The following is a 17445-nucleotide window of genomic DNA, read 5'->3' as shown; positions in this document are numbered from 1 at the left end:
AGCGCGGTGGCCCAGGAGCGGCCCCGGGGACCCCGCGCCGCTGACGGCGGCCGCCGCGCCTCGCCGCGGGCGCGGGGCTCCGAGGCACCGGCCCCAGCGCCGCCCCCGGGCCGGCCCCCGCCCCTCCCGGGCCCTCCCCTCCGCTCCCCTCCCCTATCCTCTCCTCCGCCCTCCTGCGCCTCCTCCCTCGGCGCTCGCGGGCCGGGCCCGGCATGGTGCGGCGGCGACGCCGATGGCGCTGAGGCGGAGCATGGGGCGGCCGGGGCTCCCGCCGCTGCCGCTGCTGCCGCCGCCGCCGCCGCCGCTGCTGCTGCTGGCGGGTCTGGCCGCTCTGCTGCTCCCGGAGCCCGCGGCCGCAGGTAGGGGCTGGCCCGGGAGGCGGCGGGGAGCGGGGGGCTGCGGAGGGGCGCGGCCGGGGTCGGAGCCCAGGGACAGTAGCCGAGCGAGCCCCGGGCCTGGGCGGGCCAGAGATTGGAGTGGGGGGATCGAAGCTGCGAGGCCGGGACTTGGGGGCTGGGGGAAGGGGCGCAGCGGGGTGTTCGCTGCCGGATCTCGCTTCGGGGCCCCCACCCCCAACTTTCTCGCGCCCGTGGCTCTTCTGGCGGGGTGGAAGGGAAAGGAGTGGGGCTGTGGGCTGAGTGGTCCGCGGGGGCTGTTTGGGACTGGGTTTTCCCGCCTCGATGTTCCTAGTTGTTTGCTCTCCCCTCCCAGTCCTGGGGACCCCATTCCGCCCGGCCACACACGAAGGTCCCACTCTGAGCTGAGCACCCAAGAGGCACCCCTACACCATTCAGGTACAGGAGCTGTCAGGGTGCCCAGTCACAAAACACATCTGGGCATACTCTAGTTCCTGTGCCCACTTAGAGCTTCCTGAAACTGGAATGTTGAAGAGGATGGGCTGGGGCAGGATTGCTGGTCTTTGTGGGGGTTAGCCTTGTGTTTCCACATAGCAACCGAGGCATTTGCCAGCCTTAGGAGTGCTGCTTGCAGCATCCTGGACCCCTGAGTTCACACTACACTCCCCTGGGACTACTGGGCGTGTGTAGTGGAGTGTGAGGCTATCCCTCTTTGCCCTGTGACTGATCCTGAGAGGGTGAAGGGAGCAGGGGAGAGACACAGGCCAGAGCCACAGCCACGGGGCTGGCACCCTCTTTTGAGACAGCACTCCCTGCCATATCAGCTTTTCAGGGAAGAGAAGGGAAAGAGTGACAAGTATTTACGAACTGAAAGATGTGTGTCTCAGGATCAGAGTCCAGTAATTTGCCTGGAATTACACAGCGAAAGGCAGGAAGAAGCAGGACTGGATTTCAGCTATGTGGATAGTTCACCTGTCCCTCTCTGCTTAAAAACATGCCAGCAGACCAGGAAGGGTGTGTGTCTGTGTGTGTGTGTGAATGTATGCATATGTATTTGCAGAGGGTAGGGTTCCAGAGGGTGGCTCCTGTTGGTGTGACAGTAGCCCAGGAGTCTGGGGCTCCCTGTTCAGGGCCCCTCCCCTCCCTTCTACCTCCTACTTTCCTAGCACCCGCCCCTGCACACATTCAGGTATTAATAGAGCGGGCAGCTGCCAGGAAGGCTGCCATGTGTTTGATCTGACGTGGTTTTGCAGCCATATGTTCTCCACTTCAGGGGAGCACCCCCTCCTTCCCTTCCTCAGCTTTCTTTCATTTGCTGGGGTGGGGTGCGGTTCAGGGGTGTGCCAGCAGCCGTGAGGGCTTTGGGCTGACACCTTGGGTGGAGAGCTGGCAGCCTGTTGCACTGGCTGGGTGCAGTAGTCAATCCCAGGGCAGTACCTGCCCCAGGTATATGAGAACACCCCCACTGTTTCAGCCTCTCTTGCCTTCCTTTTGATGGTTGGGCCTGAACTTAACATTGCCCGGTAAGGAGGTATATGGAAGAGGTCATTTCCTAAGAGCTGGGAGGAACTTGGCAATGGCAGAAATGGTGCCTGGAGAGCTTGTCATGCCCCTTCCACCACCCCAGGTCCAGGCCACTTTCCTTCTCACACCGTCCTGTCTCTGCTTCCTTGGCAGAGCATGAGCCCTCTGACACAGAAGCTAGGTTCTGGAAGAGGATAGAGGGTATTTCCAGAGACAGGGTCCCTTTCAAGCAGACTGACACCTTCTCCTTCCCACCTCTCAGGCCTGAAGCTCATGGGAGCCCCAGTGAAGCTGACAGTGTCTCAGGGGCAGCCAGTGAAACTCAACTGCAGCGTGGAGGGGATGGAAGATCCTGAGATACAGTGGGTGAAGGATGGGGCCGTGGTCCAGAGTGTGGATCAGGTGTACATCCCAGTCAGTGAGCAGCACTGGATTGGCTTCCTCAGGTGCAGGACTGCGGGGGAAGGTGTGGGATGCCAGCCTGGAGGCAGGCTGTGTTCTTACTTTGGGGCTTCAGAGCTGGGGGCAATGCTGACGCCCAAACGTCTGTGGGTTTTTTTCGGCAACCTGTGGAAACTTCCAGAAGTGGGGACAGGCTTAACCCATTGAGTCTCCCCAGCAGAGCTGCCCCCCCTTGACCCTGGGAGGTGAGCCTGGTGTCCTGTTTCCACAGCTTGAAGTCAGTGGAGCGCTCTGATGCGGGCCGGTACTGGTGCCAGGTGGAGGATGGGGGCGAAACTGAGATCTCCCAGCCAGTGTGGCTCACGGTAGAAGGTGAGGAGGTAGAATCACTTGGGCATGTTGGCCTGGAGCAGGTGCTGTCTGCTAGTGACCACATCTTTGCAGAAGAAAGTTCACTGGAACCTGGGCTGCCCCACTGCCTTCTGGGGACTGACTGCACCAGGCTCCAGGCATATCTCAGACATCAGAAGACCATACCCACTGGAGTCTGGGTATTTGAGAGCCAAGGGGGCAACTTAGACCCACAACCTATGGGATGCAGTCAGTTTCAGTTGTCTAAACAGCAAGCCTCCAGCACCCATCTGGGATTGGACTCTGTTCTGCTAAGTAGCCAGGCCAGGAGGGGGAGATCTGGGGGAGGGGAGGAAGGATCTGCAGCTGCGCAGGGAGCTCAGAGCTGTTCAGCCCAGGAAAACAAAGTGACTAAGAAGTAACAAAGGGCCCTGAACGGGCTCTGGGGCCTGCCAGCCAGCCCTACTCTGCTGAAGCTTCCGCCCACTACCCCCCTTTTTTGCCCCTCCCTCAGCTCCCTTCCCTCCGCCTTCTCCATTGCTCTGAGAAGGGCTGTCAGAGCAGGTCTGGGAAGGCAGAATTTCCAGTGACCAAGGGGACAGCATAAAGGGTATTCCTAAGGAGGCCAAAGAAGAGAAGCTCCCCTCTCAAGTCAGATGTCTGTTCTATGGGTGACCCAGTCACAAGGGCCTGTGGGACCTTCTCATAGACGGCTTTAAATGGAAGCAACTTATGGTTTGGGCAGGTGGAAACCCAGAGGTGGCAGGGCTCACTCCCACCTGCCTTTTCTCCCTAGGTGTACCATTTTTCACTGTGGAGCCAAAAGATCTGGCAGTGCCACCCAATGCGCCTTTCCAACTGTCTTGTGAGGCTGTGGGTCCCCCCGAACCTGTTACCATTGTCTGGTGGCGAGGAGGCACGAAGGTTGGGGAACCTGCTCCCTCTCCCTCTGTTTTAAATGTTACAGGTGAGCAACCTCAGGAGGGGGCTTTGAGAAGGGGTGGAGAGGCTGGCAGAGTTTGAATCTGCTTAAATCACTAAGTTTGCTGTTGTGTGTGTCCAGAGCAAGCTCCAGTGCCTGGGTGCGTGAGCTGCACCGTTACTAAGCTCATTCATCAGGTTTGCTGGGCTGGCTGGGTGGGCTGATTAGCGGTGATCCTGCTGAGTGTGCTTAAGGAAGATGCTGGAGCTTCTTTCTCTTGTTCACAGTAGCTGGCCTTGGGAGATGAATCGTGTGGGACCAGGGGCACCTATCCCCCACTTCCCAAGGGAAGGAGCCAGGAACCAGCCCACGCAGAGCTAGAAGGAGAGTCTGGCAGACTCGCCTAGAAGACAAGAGTCTCAGGCTGCAGAGCGGGGAATGGCAGGGGGAAGGGAGAGAGAGAGGCCAGCACAAACATACAGGGGCCTCCTCTTCTAAGCGCCCTTTCCAGAAATCTCCAGACATTTTCCCAAACAAATGTATCTGTCCATACCTCCACACAGTTAGACCTGGACCCCCACCTGGACTCCAGGATCCTCGGGCACATACATATATCACATGCTTGTGAGGCTTGCTTATTTGTGAAACAAAGTTTTCTGTTTCAGTGGAAGCCTGAAGTGGCCAAAAAGGATGGGAGTGTGAGTGTGGTCTCATGTACTGGAAGGTGGGAGGGAAGGGCTCCGATCTGCCAAGTCCCCTCTTGAGAAGAGATGGACTATGGGACCTGTTGGAAGCGAGGGCAGAAACTGTTCAAGAGGTGCTGGGTTGGAGCAGATTAGGAGGCTGTGTTCACTTCTCTCCAGATGTGCGTGGTTGGGACCCTCAGGCAGCCGGCCTGATAATAAGCACTCAGTGAACTCCTACTCCACACACCACACTGTGCTAGGCACCACGGGGGATTGAGGGAATACAAAAGGAATGGAAGCCATTCATCCAGCCCCCAAGGAATTAGTATAATTGGGGAGACAAGACATGTGCATAAGCTGAGAACTACTGCAAGGCAGAGAATCTGCAAAGACAACAATGATGTGGCACAGCAAATAGAGAAGGGCTTTGGAATGTGCAATAAAAGGAGTGACCGGAAAAAGGGAGGCAGCTTTGTGTTGTCTTCCGAGATGGGACTGAGGTGGGAGGGTTGGTATGACATTTCTCAAGTTCTTACTGTGTTCCATGCACTTTACATACGTTACATCCTTTGGTTCTCACAATTCTCCCATTTGGGAGGTGAGAAAACAGAGCCCCAGCCCTGGGATTTATATCCAGGCCCATTAGACTCCAAAGTCCCTGTTTGTTCCACCATACCTCACTGTCTAGCCCCTGCCTTTGGCTGGAGGGACTTCTAGGGTATTCTGATTGAGAGCCTAAGTATCCCCCTTCCTCAGTCCCAGACTGAGTGGGAGCTGCTGCTTGGGGGTGCTGACTGAGGTTTTCTGGCCCCAGGGGTGACCCAGAGCACTGTGTTCTCCTGTGAAGCTCACAACCTAAAAGGCCTGGCCTCTTCTCGCCCAGCCACTGTTCGTCTTCAAGGTAGGGGGACTGGCGGGGAAGGAGGGCAGGTGAGGTGGGGGCGTGCTCAGCAAGCTGTCCAGCCATGGGTGAAGTTAGAATCATTTGGTGTTCTAGTTCCCATCGGTCCTGCTGGGATCTGAGAGACAAGGGGTTAATTGGCATAGCTCCATTCCTAGTGGGAGCACCTGAGACCCTGCTATGGCTGAGATGAGAATAGAAACCTGACGTCACAGCAGATTTCCCATCACGAAGCAGAGTCCTTGGGAGGGAGGGAGAGAGGGAACCAGCAGGAGATGGTCAAGGCTCGTGCCCAGCCTTGCTTCTGCCAGCCCCTGTAGAGGGAATGGGGGTGGGGAAAACAGCCTAGCAGGATGACAGAGGAGACCTAAAGGGCTGGTGTGCACAGGGAGGGAGAGAGCCAGTGTGTGCAGGAACGGGCTGGGGCAGCAGGGACGGCTGCCTCTCGTTTGTGTCTTCCAAGGCCGAGGTCCTGTCCCCACACACGCCCACTATCTTATCCTATTCTGTGCTCAGACAGGGCCCCTGATTCAGGGAGAGGCAACCTCTCTCCACAGCCTAGGCACTCTCCCAGGTATGAGTAGTTGTCCCCTACTGGTTGCTTGGCTTGTGCATTACTGTGGTCCTAGGAGTACCGAGTAGCCATCTTTAGGTTGGGGGTGGGGTGGGGCAGACCCTAGGGAGAGACTCAAGGCTTGACTCCCATGCCTTCTGCTCCCTCCTCTCATGTCCATCCTGGACACTGAACTCCAGGGCACTGACTCTAAGTCCCCATCCACAGCACCACCTGCAGCCCCGTTCAACATCACAGTGACGAAGCTTTCCAGCAGCAATGCCAGCGTGGCCTGGACACCAGGGGCCGACGGCCGAGCCCTGCTGCAATCATGCACGGTCCAGGTGGGCTGAGAGGGCAGGACAGGCTCTCCTGGCCATCTTCCTTCTGGCTACCTCAGTGACACTTTGTTGACAGTGGTATCATGTTTGCCTAGACTTGCCTGTGGGGCTTGTCTCCAACTCTGTTCAGGTGTTGTTCCCTTCCTAGGAACAGCCCTGGCCTCCGCCCCTTATCATAGGGTGCGCTGGCAATCAAGTGACTCTGCAGATTGGCTCAGCCGTGCATTCTTCAGGCTGGAGCAGATCACTAAAGCCGATTTGGGATGCCTGGAAGAATTTTTCTTATGTGGGCGAAAATCCAAACCTTTGATTTATCTGATACCTGTACTCTCGTGCCCCACCCCCTGACTCATGCCAAAGAAAACAAGGGGACCAGAAGAGGTTCTAAGCCCCAGAGAGTAGAAAACCTGGGTAAGGTGATACTAAAAACAAGAGGTGATGCTGGCTTGTTCATTTTCATATGTTTACTCAAAAGGTATTTAATGAGCATCTTTGAAACTGTCCTAGGCAGTTCTTCCAGGCAGGAGAGGCCCCTGCTCTGGGCTCTACCATTTAGAGGACCCCACTCTGGCCCTCCTTTGGCTGCACCACTTGTCCTGGGCAAGGAACCTGTAGGGCCAAGGGGAGATGCCCATTTAGACATGAGAACACCCTCCCAAAGCCCCCCAATAACCACCACACCACACCATACTTGAGGTACTCAGAATCTCTTGCCTTATGGCCTCAAGTCTGCTTCTGGGGCCTGTGTGGGCCTCTTCGCTGGTCCATCCTTGGGAGGGTATGGTATAAGTACCAGTAAGTCCAAAGGGCAGCCACTTGTGAGGGGATGCATATGCAGATAGCATAGTCCACTCCCATGCACTTGATGCCCCTCATGGTGCAGACTCTTGGCTGGAGGCTAGCTCTTCTATGCCACCACATCCTGGCTTGGGAATCCAAGGATTTGGAGGATTATAAATGCAAAACTGACCTTCCAGGTTGTTTTGAAGCTTTATTTGTCAACATATTAAATAGGAAATATTTTATTCAATAGTTCGTTAGCTGATTTATAATGTTTACATATTTAGCTATATGGTACGTGGATCTCCATTTGTACTCTTGTTCTGGGCCCCCAAAATCTAAGGTGAAGGCCTGGTTCAGCCGGTGAGAAGCTCTGAGACTTTGCGCTGGCATGCAGACAGTTCCAACAAGTAGTAACTTCTCTTACCAAGTTATGTACTAAGCACAGAGGGGCATGAGTTTTCTAGGGTAGTTGAGAAAGGCTTTCACAGAGAAAGTGGTATTTGCACTGAGTCTTAAAGGATAAGCTGGACTTTGCTGGGAAGAGCAAGTCATTCCAAGCAAAGGGAACAGCATTTGCAAAGGCATGGAGGTGTGGAACCTGGTGTGTTATTGGAGTGGGAGCTAGTGAGAGGGAGTGGGCTGCAAGTGCTTGCTGATAGACTTAGAGGAGGCATTAACTCAGCCCTGCACCCCGCATACCCATACCTATCCCATCTTCCATCTCCCTCGTCTACATCATTAGTTTTCTGCTTTTCTGTAGGTGACACAGGCCCCAGGGGGCTGGGAGGTCCTTGCTGTTGTGGTCCCCGTGCCACCTTTTACCTGCCTGCTCCGGGACCTGGCACCTGCCACCAACTATAGCCTCAGGGTGCGCTGTGCCAACGCCTTGGGGCCTTCTCCATATGCTGACTGGGTGCCCTTTCGGACAAAGGGTCTAGGTAAGGGACCTACAGAGCAGAGTGGCTGGGCAGGGCCCTGCTGGCTCCCGTTCTGAATGGAGGCGATGGGGAGAGGGGCTCCTTGAGAGGGTCGATCATGCAGCATTCAGCAAACACTGAGTACCTGCTGCATACCTATGAACTAGGTAAATCCAAGCCCCTCCCATGCAGCTCTAGTTCTAGGGGGCAGGACAGACAAGCAAAGTGGGAAAGGTGATGAAGAGTGCCCCAGGGAGTCCAAGAATACCCAGTAAAGAGATCTGAGGTCTGAATGAGAAGGAAGGAGCCATATTTGGGGTAAAATCACTTCAGGAATGAGTGCAGAGACCCCACGGCCCACACTTGCTTGGAGTTATCTAGGGATTGCAAGGAAGCTGGCAGGGCTGAGAGGGGAGTGGCAAAGGATGCAGCTGAGGCAGTAACCAAGGTGATGAAGAGCAACACCGCCTAACTGCGGTGCTGTGGGTCCTGCCATTGCTCCCCCTTCTCCCTACAGCTGTGGGTGAGAGCAGTCAGAACTGGGAGGCAAGCTCTCTCCCACCACCCGCCCCACCCTGGTCCCCATTACTCTCTGAGCTGTTTAGTTCTTGGGGGTTGGTTCCAAAGGCCTTCATGGGATAGTGATGGTGGGAAGGGCAGGGATCTTAGCAACCTTTTCTCTTTGGGTGCAGCCCCAGCCAGTGCGCCCCAGAACCTCCATGCCATCCGCACAGACTCAGGCCTCATCCTGCAGTGGGAAGAAGTGATCCCTGAGGGCCCTTGGGAAGGCCCCCTGGGACCCTATAAACTGTCCTGGGTTCAAGACAACGGAACCCAGGTAAGGGGCATCCAGAAGCCTCCACTCTCCAGGTGTCCCAGAGTCAGCCCTCAGGGCTCCGAGGCCTTTAGAGCTTTAGAATGGCTGTCCTTGAGGGGTCTGGGGGCCTTGGTGGGCTGGATGTCCCACCACCAGGGAGTCCACTCCTCCTCGCCTTGCCCTGCAGGCTGTACTCCTTATTGGATTATGTCTCCTGTTAGGATTGTGTCTAGTGGCCTCTTTGTATGTAAAGCAGGAAGCACATTCCTGCACAGACTGGGGGAGGGCACAGATAAGGCCTTCTTATCCCAGCCCTGTTCCCTCCCATCCCCCCCTGCATCTGGGACTGAGCCTTACTTGTGTCCAGGAGAGGCCTCTGCAGCCTGGAGCAGGAATGTGATGACTCCCAGCAGGTTGTGTTCCTGCAGCTGCTGAACCCACAGAACCCATAGAGTCCCTAACCTCCCCTGTTCCTAGCTAGACCTTTCTCTGCCTTCAGCCCCCAGCTGGAGGCCTTTTGCTCAGACTCAGTCTGGAATGGGGGCTTTTCCTGGCTGCAGGGTGAGCTGACAGTAGAGGGGACCAGGGCCAACTTGACAGGCTGGGATCCCCAGAAGGACCTGACTGTGCGTGTGTGCATCTCCAATGCAGTTGGCTGCGGGCCCTGGAGTCAGCCACTGGTGGTCTCTTCTCATGACCATGCAGGTGAGGCCTATAGGGGGAGGGGACAGGATTGAGACTTTCCAGGGCAACCCAGGCTGGCAGGAGGAGGCTGGGAGCGCCTTTCCTCCTAAGAGGCCAAAGACTCAGTCGAGCAGTTGATGCCAGGGGGTATTTAAACTGTATTTCATCCCCTCACTGCCCCAGAACTAGCATAGAAATCCCTGGTCAGTTGTAGGTTCCAACAGCCAGGCCCGTCACTGACAGGGTGTGAACTCTTGAGTCTTCCTTTGGAGCCTCTTTCCACTTGGGACTCTTAGTGTCTGAGGGGACCCTCTTGACCAGGCCAAATGGCCGTCATCAGAAGGTTCTAAAGGGACTCCTTGGTGTCATGCCTCCTAGCTCATGCCACTGCCCCTGTCTCCCACAGGCCAGCAGGGCCCTCCCCACAGCCGCACATCCTGGGTGCCTGTGGTCCTAGGTGTGCTGACAGCCCTGGTGACAGCTGCTGCCCTGGCCCTCATCCTGCTTCGAAAGAGGCGGAAGGAGACACGGTTTGGGTAAGCGGGTAGGGACACGGAGGAAGAGGCAGCTGGTGACTGAAGACTTTGGAGCTGATCCCAAGTCCTGGGTTTCCTTTTAGGCAAGCCTTTGACAGTGTCATGGCCCGGGGGGAGCCAGCCGTTCACTTCCGGGCAGCCCGGTCCTTCAATCGGGAAAGGCCTGAGCGCATCGAAGCCACATGTGAGTGATGGGGAATCATAGAAGGAAAAATTGGGCTACCTTGTGCCCCTATCTGCATTCCTTCTACTAACTCGTTAATTTGACCAATATATCTGAACCTTGAGGAGTCCCAAGCACACAGTAGTGGAAAAGACACAGACCTACCCTCATGGAGGGCGCCATCCTAGCAGTGGGAGAGCTAAACTGAGCTCATCTCTGCTCTGAGGGTGGAGTCGGGTGTAAGGCGCAGGCTGGGTTTTGGATCAGGAACCTTTCTCAATACCCCCGTCCCCACAGTGGACAGCTTGGGCATCAGCGATGAACTGAAGGACAAACTGGAGGATGTGCTCATTCCAGAGCAGCAGTTCACTCTGGGCCGGATGTTGGGCAAAGGTATGTGGGGCTGTGCAGGGATTGGCACCGGTGGAGTTTGCCACGTCTGGATGTGTTTGATTGTTCCCCTCACTTTGAGGGTGTGGTGTGGATTTGGGTCAGCTTCTATAAAGAGGGTATGCTTGTAGACTCCTGAGTTTGGGATGTTTGGGGGAATGGTGGCTGGGGACAAGGACGGCTGAGAAGTTACTCACAGCATACTTTGCTTTGGCTACAGATGAGGGAGCCTTCTGCAATGGCCCCAGAGTGTGATGATGTCCCTATGGAAGGTCACTTGGGAGGGAAGAGGGTAGGAGACAGGAGGATGAGGGGACTTACCATCATTTGGATTGGTTCTTAGGAGAGTTTGGTTCAGTGCGGGAGGCCCAGTTGAAGCAGGAGGATGGCTCCTTTGTAAAAGTGGCTGTAAAGATGCTGAAAGGTGAGTGCAGAATAGTAGACATGGAGTGAGGGCATTGCTGGGCAGGGTGAAAGGGGTGACTGATGCTGAAGCAGGCTCTGCTGGGCCCCTAGACTTTCCAAGAAGAATTAGTCAGCACTAACTGGGATGTTGTCTGTACCATGTGAATAATTCACAGGTGTAAACCCACATTCGTTCGTGCCCCAGCCGTTGCTCTCTGCCGTCAGCAGTGACTGATCCCTGGGCTCACTCAGGGTGATCAGAGCTGTGGTCGATTGAGCTGCTGGGCTGTCCAAACCAAAGGGAAGGCATTAGCAAGTGGAGAAATCGTGGGGTAGCACTACCCCATGAGAGTTTCTCCTGCTCACAGCCAGACTGTTTCCTGGGCCCCCTGGGAAGCCCAGGACATCTGAAGGACAAGGCCTGGGAGTCTTGGGTCAGAACTGGGGGCACATCTCCCTCATTCCTTCCCTCCCATCCTTTTCTCCCAGCTGACATCATTGCCTCAAGCGACATTGAAGAGTTCCTCAGGGAAGCGGCTTGCATGAAGGAGTTTGACCACCCACACGTGGCCAAGCTTGTTGGTGAGCCCCTTCTTGGGGGAGGCAGATATGAAACAGGGCTAAAACTGTGCTCCCTCAAGGTGGGAGAGCAGCCTGTGGGACAGAGGTTTGGACTTACTGGTGAGTAAGATGGCAAAATAGCAAGGAGGGTCCTGGCTGGATTCTGATCAGACTCCAGGTAAGGAGTTTAGTTTGCAGGCCCTGTACCAACTGTCTGCACATGAAGACTGCTCATGTGAACGGAGGAGGAGGGGACAGAGAAGATGCTCCAGAGATCTGGGGGCAGCCAGAGTCCCTCCTGGGTAGTCACCAGGCCAGTGTGGAACTTGTGGGGAAAGAGGCAACAGAGCCAGGGCTAGAGGTAGGACCCAGCAGCCGGGGGCTCATGCAGACGCCTGAGCCGTCCCTTGACTTTTATGAGCCCACTCCCAACTCTCCCTTGTCCCCAGGGGTGAGCCTCCGGAGCAGGGCCAAAGGCCGTCTCCCTATCCCCATGGTCATCCTGCCCTTCCTGAAGCACGGGGACCTGCACGCCTTCCTGCTCGCCTCCCGGATGGGGGAGAACCCCTTTGTGAGTGCCTGTGGTTGAGGGACCAGGAGTTGGAAAGGGTCAAAGACCCTGGGAGAGAGGTTGCCTTGGTAGGTAGGGCCAGTTGAGCTGATTGGGAGAAGGCGGGGCTCTGAGCCAGCAGGTTTCCTTCTCCCTCACAAAGCCCTGCTGGGAATTTTAGGCTGAGCAAGTGTCTTTTCTGGCGGAAGAGACCCGTGGAGTCCCAGAATGGGGGAGTCTTCACTCTCGGGCCCTCTCAGATTTGCCAGAGCTTCCTTGCCTTGGGAAGCCCCTCCATTCCTTTTCTTTCAGTGATTCCGAGGACAGTCTTTAGGCTCTCTCCCCATTCATCCTGCTCCAGCTGGGTGGGCAGATCCAGCCTGAGCTTGCCCTGTCTGCCCACCAGAACCTGCCCCTGCAGACCCTGATCCGGTTCATGGTGGACATTGCCTGTGGCATGGAGTACCTGAGCTCCCGGAACTTTATCCACCGAGATCTGGCCGCTCGGAATTGCATGTATGTGAATTCCGGAGGGCTCGGGGTAAGAGGGAGCAGCTAGTGCCAGGAGGAGCTAGCTAATGGTCAGCTCCCGCCTGGGACAGTATCTGCTCTGCATGGGGACAGCTTGGGAGCATAGATGCCCTGGCTTTAGTCAGGCTGCCAGCACGGCGGAAGGCTGACTCCATCCTCCCATACCCCTCGTAGGCTGGCAGAAGACATGACAGTGTGCGTGGCTGACTTTGGACTGTCCCGGAAAATCTACAGCGGGGACTACTATCGTCAGGGCTGTGCCTCCAAATTGCCTGTCAAGTGGTTGGCCCTGGAGAGCCTGGCTGACAACCTGTATACTGTGCACAGTGACGTGGTGAGTGGGTGCCACAGTGAGGCTTGGTGGTGACACAGTGGTATGGACTACTGTGTGGGTGGACCTCTAGAATCCTCAAGGGCCTAGCCAGGTCTGCCCTCTGGACTTTGGCTGCCCAGTTATGAGGGCCCTGAGCCCCCAGCTGTGCTTGCCTCAGGGCTCTGCCTGGCTCAGGTGTCACCAAAGCCTAGTGACACCTCCTCTCCAACCTTGATTCTGTCCCAGTGGGCCTTTGGGGTGACCATGTGGGAGATCATGACTCGTGGGCAGACGCCATATGCTGGCATCGAGAACGCTGAGATTTACAACTACCTCATCGGCGGGAACCGCCTGAAACAGCCTCCGGACTGTTTGGAGGACGTGTGAGTGCCCCGGGAAGGGGATTCTGGGAGGAAACAGGACTTTGGGGTTTCAGTTGATGGCTGCCACCACAGCTCCTGGCCCAGTGGGAGCTCAGAACCTTGATTAGACCTTTTTTATTTTTTTGGTGGATATGTCCTTGTCATTAGAAGGAAGACAGGGAAGACTAACCTCCACTCCAAACTCCCTCTTCATCTGTTGCCTCCTTGTTTTCTTTCTCTCCCCCTTTCCCATCCCATATTTCTTGCTCCAGCCTTTTCCTATCATTCTGTTTTCTCTAGTTCCCCGGGGAGAACCAGGAACCCCGAGGGCAGAAGGTACAGGGTTGAGCAGGAGTGCAGGTTTCCCTGTCGCCTTCTCCCCGCCCCCACTCCTCTCCCCAGCTAGTCTGAGAAAACCGTGGCTGAGCTCTCCCTCCCCCTCAGAGAGGGCTGCACAGGGACAAGAAAAAACTGCTGCTCCATCACATTCTTTGCTTGACAAGGAGGGGGCGCTGGGGGCGGGAGGTTGGGTTCTTTTCTTGTCTTGGCCTCCTCTTGAGAGAGTGGGGGGACATAAGATAACAAACAGATCCCGGGGAGAAGGGAGCTGCCTTCTTTCCTCCCTGAATGCCCGGAGCCCTCAGAAGTGGGGCAGGGTGTGACACACCACTGCACAGGGGAGAGTCATAGACCCCGTGCGACTCAAGACAGTCTCACTAGCTAGCTGGGCACTTCACAGGCATTCTTTCACATAATCCTCCTCTAACCCGAGGAGGAAAAGACTATTATTATCCCCATTTTGTGGATGAGGAACTAGGATTAAAGAGGTTAAGTAATGTGACCAAGGTCACACAGCTATTATGTGGATGAGCTGGAATTTGAACCTAGATCTCTGTGATCTTAACCATGACGTCAACTGTGATTTGTCTGCCCTGGTGTTCTTCTCCCACCCCATGCAAGGCAGAGTTCCCCTGGGTCCCGGGGGAGGGAGTCCATGGTGACCCAGGGAAGGAATCCGCTCCCCGTTTCTTGCTGTGGGGTTGCACCTCCAGAGGTCCGAGAACATGGACAGGCAGAGGAAGGCTTAGCCTAATTGGTGGGGTGCTCTTTCCCTAGGGCATTGGCTTTGAAGTACTTGAGCCTGGACTGTGGGTAGGGGGAAAATCGGAACGCACGAACCAGGCCCTACTCTTCCTATTCATTCAGCAGAGCACAGGGCACAGCAGGGCAGGAAGCTCAGGTCTCTCTAGGGTTGCAGCCTGCCTGGGCCTGTGGAGCTGCAGAGGTTTTGCTGGGCAGTGGGGGCCAGGCCCTGGCGTAACCTCCTCCCAAGCTGGAGTTGTCAATAAAGAGTGGGCAGATGCTGGCTTCCCACCAGCCAGCCTAGTGGACAGGCGCCAGTTGGCTCCTAGCACAGCCTTGACAATGTATCCCAGCCCGGCCCCATACCCGTGGCCCCAGACCATTCCCATGGCCTCCTCGGTGTCTGGCATGATTTCCCCATCAGTGGGGGCCCCTGTCAGGAGGGCTGGTGTCAGGGGCAGTGTGCTGGGCTTTTTATCATGGGCACAGGCATTTGCTCTGACTAGATCTGGTCTCAGCCCCTTCCCATTAGTTTTTTTTTTTTTTTCCCCTCAGCCTGAGGCATTCCCTGGGAACAGGGATAAGATGTCAGGGAATCTGTAAGGCTCCTGAAATTGTATATAAAGTGTTCCTGTCAGCGGAAGAGGGCTGGAAGCTTTTCTCAGGTTCTCAAAGGTGTCCAGGAACAATAAGGATTTAAGACTTGCCTGAGTGAGTGAGCATTTAGGACAAAGGGTAGGTGCTCAAATCCACCCCATTAAAATAACCCAGACTCCAGCCTGAGTTCTGCAGAACAAAAACACTCCCAGTACCCCCTCCCAAGACAGCATTGGAGAGACTCTGGAGCCAACTCACCTGGCTTCAAATCACAGCTCCTTCACATTCTACTTGTGTGACCTTAGTCAAGGTTCTTAACCTCTCTGTGCTTCAGTTTCCACATTGGTAAAATAGGGATCACTTATTTTTTAAATCCTGGTTCCATATGATTAAAGGGCCTCTGCTTTTGAGGGAAGGAACATCCTTCCTTGTTCTTCTGGCTCTTCGCTGCCTCTCCTTACTCTTCTCTCTGCCCCAGGTATGAGCTCATGTACCAGTGCTGGAGTGCCGACCCCAAGCAGCGCCCGAGCTTCACATGCCTGCGAATGGAGCTGGAGAACATCCTGGGCCACCTGTCTGTGCTGTCCATCAGCCAGGACCCCTTGTACATCAACCTTGAGAGAGCCGAGGAGCCTGCTGAGGGAGGCGGCCTGGACCTGCCTGGCGGGGACCAGGCCAGCAGCGGGGCTGGGGATGGCAGCGGCATAGGGGCAGTTGGGGGCATCCCCAGTGACTGTCGGTACATCCTCAGCCCTGGGGGGCTAGCTGAGCAGCCGGGGCAGGAGGAGCAGCAGCCAGAAAGCCCCCTCAATGAGGCCCAGAGGCTGCTGCTGCTGCAGCAAGGGCTACTGCCGCACAGTAGCTGTTAGCCCACAGGCAGAGGGCATCCAGGGCCACGCGGCTGGCTCTGCTGGCCGCCGTGCTGGCTGACTACGCCCCGTCTGACCCCAGCCCAGGCAGCAAGGCGTGGAGGCTCCTGTGGTAGTCCTCCCAAGCTGTGCTGGAATCCTGGACTGACCAAATCGCCCAATCTCAGTTCTTCCTGGAGCCACTCTGTGGCCAGCCTGGCATCAGTTCAGGCCTTGGCTGGGTGGAGGTGGGCCAGGCCTGGTTGTCTAAACCCAGGCAGCTGGCAGGAGGGGGTGGTTATGTTTCCATGGTTACCATGGGTGTGCGAGTTGGGGAAGAGTAGATGCAGCCCTGTGGGCCCCTACTCCCCCGGCTGAGCTGCCCCTGCTGCTTTAGTGCATGCACTGGGGGCCCAGCTGTGCCCATGCTTGGGGTGTAAATGCCCAGTTTGCCCCTCCTCACAAAGAGATTCCCTTCTATTCCCCTTTAGATGAGAGTTGGTAAGGGGTTGGTCTGGGGAGCTCCCAAGCCCTGTGGTCGGAGGCAGGGGGACACACTCAGGTCCGAGTCGTCATTACCTTCCTGATAACCCTCCCTGCCTAGGCCGGCAGTAAAGTGCAGCTGACCGGGTCGCAGCAAGGCATGCTGAGTTACCACAGGCTACCATCTGCCAGCTTCTGGAGGCGATGCGCTGAGCCTGGCAAGAGGAAGGGCTGCTGGAGGGCTTGCCCAGGAACGACTGAGGCCAGAGAGGAGTCCAGGAGCCCCTCTTGATGCCCTCCCACAGTCTGTCTGAGCATGCTACCAAATCCCAAACTAGCCTGAGACTAACAAAGGCAGCTGTGTCTGAGTCCAATCCTTCCACGCAGCATCCCTTAGTCCCAATTCCCCTCTAACTGGAGACCCTCTTCTGTCCCAAGTCTCTGGAGACGGAGAGAAAATAGGCCTGATGGCTGGTGTGGGGGAGGAGGAGTTCCTGGAGCCTGGACCCCAGCCCTGGCTGGGGGCGCCTCTGGGAGTGCATGGGGCGGGCCCTTGCTGTTAGGGACATTCCCAAGCCGTTAGATGCTGTTTAAAAACAGAAATAAAATTGAAGACTAAAGACCGAAGGCTCTGTCTCTTAACTGTTTCGTTTTTTTCCAGATCACAAAAATGAAGCATCTCTGCATAGAGAAAAGTCTGGAAAGACATATGCCAAAATGTTAACAGCTGTTATCTTTACATGATGTGATTAAGGGGCCTTTTCCTTTGTGCTTTCCAAGGTTTGTGCATTGAGCACAAAATGCTTTTGTAATTAGAGAAGACCCCAAGGAATCTTATCATAGTCATTGTAGACAAATAGGGAAATAGAGAAAATCATTAAAAAAATGCCAAATACCTATAATCCCACTAGCTAGAGATAACCACCATTGACCTTTTGAAAATGCCAATGTGTTGAAAAAGTTCTTTATCTTGGAAGAAGGACAAAGAGACTGCTTTGGCTGTCTCCTACCCCTCTGTCAGACTTTCCTTCTGACATTGGGTGTGGAGACTGTTTTCACCTTTACACTGTTTCCTGGAGCCAGGGGAACCTCTGGGAAGAAGTGGGCAAAGAACCATGAGCCTCTCGAGGATTAGAAGCAAGAGCATGAAGTCTGCTTCCAAGTATTTCCACCTGAAAATTTTCATCTAGAAGCTTTTAGAGGAAGCTCATGCGACCATGCAGTAGGAGGTATGAGAAACAGCTCCCTCTGTGTCCAGGGCCATGGGAAGACTGGGAGGGACACAGGTATTGCGCTGCTGGCTGAGGCAATGGAATGGGGCAGTGCTTCTGAAAGCAAATATCCTGAAAAACCTGTTGCTGGCACTGCAGAGTCTGGTTCCCAGGT

The 17445-nt window shown here is 55.7% G+C and overlaps 1 protein-coding gene across 2 annotated transcripts; it reads left to right on the top strand.

Annotated features, from left to right (window-relative positions):
* Positions 1–16679, top strand: TYRO3 (TYRO3 protein tyrosine kinase). 2 transcript variants are annotated; one of them, XM_023619556.2, is made up of 20 exons: positions 1–359; positions 712–794; positions 2143–2326; positions 2554–2654; positions 3430–3600; positions 5056–5142; positions 5924–6039; positions 7580–7757; positions 8429–8574; positions 9114–9258; positions 9644–9773; positions 9857–9957; positions 10234–10329; positions 10670–10750; positions 11221–11313; positions 11742–11863; positions 12249–12358; positions 12548–12707; positions 12933–13069; positions 15207–16679. In XM_023619556.2, the coding sequence occupies exons 3-20, from the start codon at positions 2154–2156 to the stop codon at positions 15595–15597; spliced, it is 2538 nt and encodes an 845-aa protein (XP_023475324.1). In that variant the 5' UTR covers positions 1–359; positions 712–794; positions 2143–2153; the 3' UTR covers positions 15598–16679. The 2 variants fall into 2 exon arrangements, with proteins under 2 accessions (XP_023475324.1, XP_001500882.4); XM_001500832.7 differs by lacking the exon at positions 712–794 and having other exon boundaries at positions 20–359.
* Positions 16680–17445: the final 766 nt, after the last annotated feature.

This window comes from Equus caballus, chromosome 1 (assembly GCF_041296265.1).
Source record: "Equus caballus isolate H_3958 breed thoroughbred chromosome 1, TB-T2T, whole genome shotgun sequence".
Taxonomy (NCBI): domain Eukaryota; kingdom Metazoa; phylum Chordata; class Mammalia; order Perissodactyla; family Equidae; genus Equus; species Equus caballus.
Note: the sequence above shows the minus strand (reverse complement) of the source record. Positions and strands in the feature narration are given on the sequence as shown.